General features: G+C 35.0%; 1 protein-coding gene across 1 annotated transcript; it reads left to right on the top strand.

Annotated features, from left to right (window-relative positions):
- The first annotated feature begins 4,126 nt into the window (after nucleotides 1-4,126).
- LOC149230349 (uncharacterized) lies at nucleotides 4,127-4,924 on the top strand. The gene has a single exon (XM_089381284.1). It carries the CDS (start codon nucleotides 4,127-4,129, stop codon nucleotides 4,922-4,924), a length of 798 nt encoding a protein of 265 aa, XP_089237410.1.
- Nucleotides 4,925-7,239: the final 2,315 nt, after the last annotated feature.

A 7,239-nucleotide genomic window follows, 5' to 3' on the forward strand; every position in this document is an offset into this window, starting at 1 on the left:
GTTGTCCTCCTTTGAGTATGTATAAATTATTTGGAGTTCTTGTACCTTTTACCATGGCATTTCCTGTATCAAGCTCACGAACCACACATATGTTTGATCGAAACACAACTTCATTTCCTTGATCACACATTTGACTGACACTCAACAAGTTATGCTTTAAACCATCTACATACATGACATTTCCAGCTTTAACCTTTTCTTTCAAGAAAACAGAACCTTTACCTTTAATGACAGCTGGAGTGTCATTTCCAAATGAGACATTCTTTTCCTTTTCTAAAGAAATATATGAATGAAGTTTCTCTTTATCACCTGTCATGTGTTTAGATCATCCGTTTTCGATGTACCACTGGTTTTCTTGTCCTTATGCATACAAAGCTATGCCACATATTTCTGATTGAGATTCCTTCTTTCTCCATATCTTGGGATTTAATGGTGTTTGCTCCTTTTGAAGTGTTGGTCAAAATTTTCTCATGCATTCATATTCTTCATGACCAAAGTTGTTACAAATCGAACATTCTATTTCATTTTCAAGAGGAGAAAAGTTATTATAGGAACTTTTCTTGATTCCTATTACACTCCTTTGATTTCATGCTTCTCTAGTCATGATGGTTTTGTAAGCAATTCATTGAGCAGCCTTATGCCCAAAGTTATGACATGAAAAACATTTCCCATTGAAGAAATTTATGTGATCATAGAATCTTTTGGAATTGTTTACCAGTTAGTTGAAGATTCCACTAATATTAATCCTTGTAGTAAATGGAGTATGATTTACCTGATGAGTAATTTTAGGCCTTTGCTGACGATTGACATATTTTTCACTGATCTTTGTTGCATCAAGATAACTTCTAGTGGAGGTTGACGTCTTCTGTGATAGAGATGATTCTTCAGTATAACCAAGACCTGTCTTTATCAGAGGAGAACACTGAACTTTGATGATTTCATTTAAAGTTTCAGATCCTTTAGCAAATCTAATATTAAGAGATTTTGTCTTCTCAAGTTATTTTCTTAGACCCACAATTTCACATTCTAGATTTTCATTTTGTTTTTCTCTTTTAGTGAGTTGGTGTGTCAACGTATCTATGATCATATTCTTTTCTTCTAAGCAGATTTTGAGTTTTGTGATTTCTTCAAGAAAGTCTTCCTCTTCTAAGGCATCCAAAAAATCATCATTGTCATAATCCATGAGTAGTCTATAATCTTGTTCAGTTTCATCTTCATCACTATTGGATAAACCATCACTATCTTCATGTGTATAGTAACTCACTTTATTAACAACCTATTTTCTATTGCCTTTTGCATATTCCTTTCCCTTTTCATATTTATCTTTATGAGGAAATTTGGCAGCATAATGGCCAACTTTACCACAAGAAAATCATTTGAATGGTAACTTACCTCTAAACCTTCTAGAACCCCTTTGAATCTTCTTGACAAAATTTACCTCATATTCTTCTTCTATATGTATTCTAGTTCATTGTGCTCTTCCTTTTCTTTTCCCTTTGCTAAAGCTTTAAAAGCAACTTCTCTCATATCTGATGGACCTCCTTTCCTCATTTCAAAGGCAATTAGGATTTCATGGAGTTGAGTCACAGTAATAGTTTGAAGATCTTGTTTTTCTTCTATGGCAAACACTTTTGACTCAAATTTAGAAGACAAATATCTCAAAATTTTCTCAACTAAAGTAGCTTCCTTTATCTCTTCATCCAAATTATTCATACAGTTAACAATCTCATCTATACATAAAAAGTAACTAGAAGCACTCTCATCACTATGAATCTTAAGAGTTTCATACTGAATTCTGAGAGTTTGAAGCTTAGCACATTTTACCTGAGAGTCTTCGTAACTCTAAATGATTTTGTTCCATATCTCTTTGGTTGTCTTGAGCTACATGACTTTGACAAATTATAATTCTAGAAGACTTCCCAATAACGTATTAACAACTTTGGCATTGGTTTCGTATAACTTCTTACCTGGAGAGTCTGTAGGTATTGCTACTGGAAATTGATATCCTCCTTCCACAATTTCCCAAACATCAGCTCCAAGCGATTTGAAGATAGGCTCTGGTTCTTATTTTCCAATATACCAAGTTTCTCCCATTGAATATTAGTGGTCTGATGGATCCCATGGCTTCAAGCGATCAAGCTTATTCTGAAGGACCTGCTCTGATACCAATTGTTTGAAATAATACTGAGAGGGGGGGGGGTGAATCAGTATTATTAGTTCAATCATTTTTCATTTCCCAAATAGATTTATATATGCTACTTCTGTGAAGTGAACTAGTGTGTACACACTAATGTTATTAGAGAAACCAAAGTATACCTAGAGAACTTATGATTTAATCAGTTTATCATGTGTTGATCTTTAATCAGTGCATCAATAACATGTTAAACAGTGCAGTAAAACCATAATAACAAATCACACATAAGAAACACACATGAACACCAAGATTTAAGGTGGAAACCCAATGTGGGAGAAAAACCACCTGTTGTTTTCGTCTCTATCTTCTTTTAATAATAAGAAAATATGTTTACAATCTTGTATTGGTGTAGACTCATACCAGTACATAGGCACCCAGTTGCAGAAGGCTACAACCTTCTCTTGTTTTCCAGCTTCTACTAGAAGGGAGTTGCAACCCCCTAGCTCTTGTACTAGCCAATGTGCTTACTAGTACATAGGCACTGGCATACAGAAGGATACGACCCTCTCTCTTCTTCCAGGCACCACGTTTCATAAATTTTTATACTAGATGCTCCTGGCACACAACAATATACATGAAGGCCTCGTTTCATCAAATTTTCATACTAGACCCATTAGAACTTTCAAACTGCAACAACCAATAATCAATTAATCTGAATAGTCAAATCACTATCACCAAAACACTGTGCTAAACCCAGAAACCTGCATCATCATTCAGAACTAGCTGCAACCTCAAAAATCATGCATCAGAATGTATACGCTACTTTACTGAACCCAACCTGCATGTATACGCTACTTCCTTTAATCAAACCTGCACATACCTTCAAAACTATTGAAACATAAAACTTTTGAATCAAGTCTATACCAACCAGAAATATACTGAACATCTACTGTCAATTTACAAAGATTTACACAGGTAGTAGTAGAGATCACCCTTCTCACTTATACAGTCAATCAATTAGATATCAAACTCCTTATGCATTCAGTTTTACATTCATATTTAATAAGACTCCATTAACATACGACAATAAAACAATAGAACTGATCAGATAGATCAGTCAAATCTGAAGAATAGGCTTTTATTTTGTATATGCTACTCAGAAGGGTATAACCTACATGTACACACGCTTTTACCGAGACAAACCAGCGTATGGATCCGAAAATATTAACTCACAACTTCTCTGCTATTTCAAACTTCAGACAAACCCATATCATGACATTTAAAGAATAAAATAGGTGTACATAATCAGATCTAGCCCAACCAATATCAGATCATTCAATGATAAGTCATTTCAGGTCTCATGATCCTGATCCAACATTGAATTCAAGGTGCACAAAATATTTTAGATTAAATCAAAAACATAGCCCCTGCAACATAAAATATACTTCAGATAGAAGTATTCCTTAGAAACCCTTTCACTTCCACGCACTGGCCTTATAATCTTCTCCTCCTTATATATTTTTAGGCCTTTCTCAATACCTTGGACCAAAACCACTTAAGACCCTTGGTATTCTTGGACAGGATCAAATAGTCTTTCCTTCACCCAATATTGTGGGCTAATACCATGGTATTGACCCCTGGTATTGTCTCCTCTTGAATTTCCTTGATTTTCCAACATATACGTGCTTTTCTTCTTGTGAAAGTGCGTGTATACATATATTCTCTTTTTGTTTTGTGAACCAGCATGTATACGTTGTTTTGACTTAGTCCTACGTATACATCTTAAATTGCTTTTCATCATCCTTTACCTTCAACTTCCTCATTATGATTAGTAGACTATAGTTCCATCTTCCTATTCTTCTGAACCAATGCCCTATTACATCTGAATGGACCTGTTACGCTTTGGGTTGCCTTTCATCAAAACTGAACTGACCTGTGAGTGAGTTGCCATCAAGGACAACACTTGTATCATAATGCCAATAGAATAACTAGATGGCAGAGGTGTACTTGAACGAGAGCAATAAGATCAATAGGTCCAATTATTCAAATTCGAAATTCAAGTTGCAAACCCTACTTGAGGGGCAAAGTGCATGGGAAATTTCAAATGGGGATGAATTGAATCCCACTGCAGCTGGAGGCAGAATAGCTACAACAATTTCGGATTGGGAGAAGAGGGAGAATAAAGTGAAAGTGTTGTTAAAATTGTTAGTAAAAGACTACATTATCCATCACATCAGAGAGTGTAAGTCAACAAATGATATATGGACAACTCTCAAGGATTTATATAAGATAAAGAATAAAAATCGTTTATTTTTCTTGAAGAGCAAGATTCTCTCCATCAAAATGGAGGAGAGTGAATTAGTCATTGCATTCATCTCTCAGATCAAGGAGCTGAGAAACAAGATGGTTGATATAGGGGAGACAGTATCGAACATTGATCTCGTCACGGTTACCATGAATGGTATGACTGACGATTATCATATGTTTATTATAGGCTTGAATGCAAGGGAGAAAGCCCCCAATTTCAAAGAATTGACAGGGTTCTGGATACAAGAGGAAGAGAGGCGGATGACTTTGAAACCCCCAAATTCATATATTGCATTAATGGAGAAGAAAAAGCCTTTCAGAGGAAAAGCAAGCGTAGGACAGAAAGGTGGAGGTACACCACAGAGAAATCCACCTCAAGGTATGTCTTCGACTAGAAATGATTCAGGGATCAAATGTTTTTACTATGGTAAATCTGGTCACATTGCTAGGAATTTCCATAAGAAGAAGCTTGATGAAAATTGACATAGACATAAGAAGCATGCAGGGAACTTTGTTGATGAAGATCAGAATCACAATCTCAGATTGTTTGTATTTGATTCTTCTTTCTCTGTCAAGAATGATGAAGCAGAAACTTGGTTTGTGGATTTAGGAGCTTCCACTCACATGACAGGTAACAGACATTGGTTTGAAAATTTTAAAGAAACCAGCAGTGGTGCTAATATCTACCTTGGTGATGACAGAGGGTACCAGATTAAGGGGTATGGAAATATTCCTGTAGTATTACCTGATGGTAATATTAGGCGTATTCAAAATGTGATGTATGTACCCAGAATTAAAAAGAATATGATCTCTATCTCTATGATAACATATTATAATATTAAGGTAGAATTTTTTAAGTCTTATTGTGTTATTAAATATCTATTGGATCATATGAAGCTAATTGCATCAGGTATTCGAGTTGGAGGTCTGTACAAGTTGAATGTAAAAAGTGCACCACACCAAGCCTTGACTTCAACAGTTATGACTGTATAGAATTTGTGGCATCAAAGATTCGGTCATATCAATTTTCATGACCTGTTGCTACTTCAGAAACAAGGTATGGGCAATGGTCTCCCTATTTTTTAAAAAAATCATTTTGATTGTGAAGCATGTTCTCTTGGGAAGATGCACAGGGATGATTTTCCTGCAATATTAGATAGAAAGAAGAGAGATATACTAGATCTTGTGCACACTGATATATGTGGGCCGGTGCAGACAATGTCATTAGGAGGTTATTATTTTTTGTTATTTTTTGATGATTGCACAAGATTTACCTGGGTATATTTTTTCAGAAAAAAAGAGTCATACATTTATTTGAATACTTTAAAGAGTTCAAAATAATGGTTGAAAAACAGAAAAGGAAGTTAATCAAAATTCTCTGCTCAGATCAAGGGAGAGAATACAAGCAGGGTGGCTTCATCAAATACTGCATGGACTGTGGAATAGTTTAGCAGTTCAAAATACCCCACACTGCTCAAAAGAACGGGGTTGCAGAGAGGAAGAACAAAATCCTTGTGGAGTGTGCTCGCAGCATGTTAAAAGGTAAGAACTTGTCTAATGGTTTTTGGGAGAAAGAAATAAATACTGTAGTGTATTTAAAGAATAGGAGTCCAACAAAAAATCTTGATTTTAAGACTTCATTTGAAGCTTTATTAGGTTTTAAGCCTACAGTTAATCATTTAAGAGTTTTTGGCTCGAAATATTTTTCTCATGTTCCAAAAGAGGATATGAAGAAACTGGATTCAAAGGCCATTAAATGAATTTTTGTTGGGTACTGTATAGAGTTTAAATCTTATAAATTGTTTAATTCCTCTACTCATAATGTGTTTGTAAGTAGAGATGTGGTATTCCATGAGAAGGTTGATGATGGAAACAGTCATAAAGGCAATGAAGATTCACACATGCCTTTGTTGGTGGAAGATGGAAGTGATGAAACAATGGACAACCATGAGCAGCAGCAACAAAAGGAAGAATCAAATGATACAGATGCAGTCAGCAGTCCAATTCCATTAAGGAATGATCAAAACAAATTTGAGACCAGTCCAATACCAAGAAGAACAAGTAGGTAGGTTCACTTACTATCCAGATATAAAGACTATGCCCTCATGACAAATATCTTGAATTTTGTTGATTCCTTAAACTATAAAGAATGTAGTCAATTTGATGAATGGAGGGCTACCATGAGAGATGAATATGATTCAATAATTAGGAACAGAACCTGGGATCTAGTTGAATTTCCTGAGGGAAAACAACCCATAGGTTGCAAATGGCTATACAAGCCTAAGTATAAACTAGATGGTAGTATAGGCAAATATAAAGCAAGCTTGGTGGCAAAGAGGTACTCACAGAAAGAAGGTATAGACTATGAGGAAACCTTCGCTCATGTAGCTAAATTAAAAACAATTAGAATGTTAATTTCTTTAGCTACAAAACATCATTGGATGATACACCAACTAGACATGAAATCTTCTTTCTTAAATGGTGAATTAAAAGAAGAAATGTACTTAATGCAACCTGAAGGGTTTGTTAAACAAGGGCAGCAACATTTATTCTATAGGTTGAGAAAAGCATTGTATGGATTGAAAAAGGCTCCAAGGTCATGGTATGAAAAAATCAACTCATTTTTCTTACAGCATAGTTATAACAGGAGCAAGAATGACCCAAATATGTATATTGTGTTTGATGAAAAGGCGTGAATTGTTTTGATTTCTTTATATGTATATGATCTTATTATTACAGGAAATGTTGATGAGCTCATTAAAGAAATCAAAGTGCAGATGTCATAGGTTTTTGAAATG

This window comes from Pinus tabuliformis, chromosome J, assembly GCF_031772625.1.
Source record: "Pinus tabuliformis cultivar Carrire ecotype Pingquan chromosome J, CPIR1, whole genome shotgun sequence".
Lineage (NCBI taxonomy): Eukaryota > Viridiplantae > Streptophyta > Pinopsida > Pinales > Pinaceae > Pinus > Pinus tabuliformis.

Excerpts from the sequence above, each read along its gene's own strand:
- LOC149230349 (XM_089381284.1), top strand. The coding sequence starts at position 4,127 with ATGGCAGAGGTGTACTTGAACGAGAGCAATAAGATCAATAGGTCCAAT.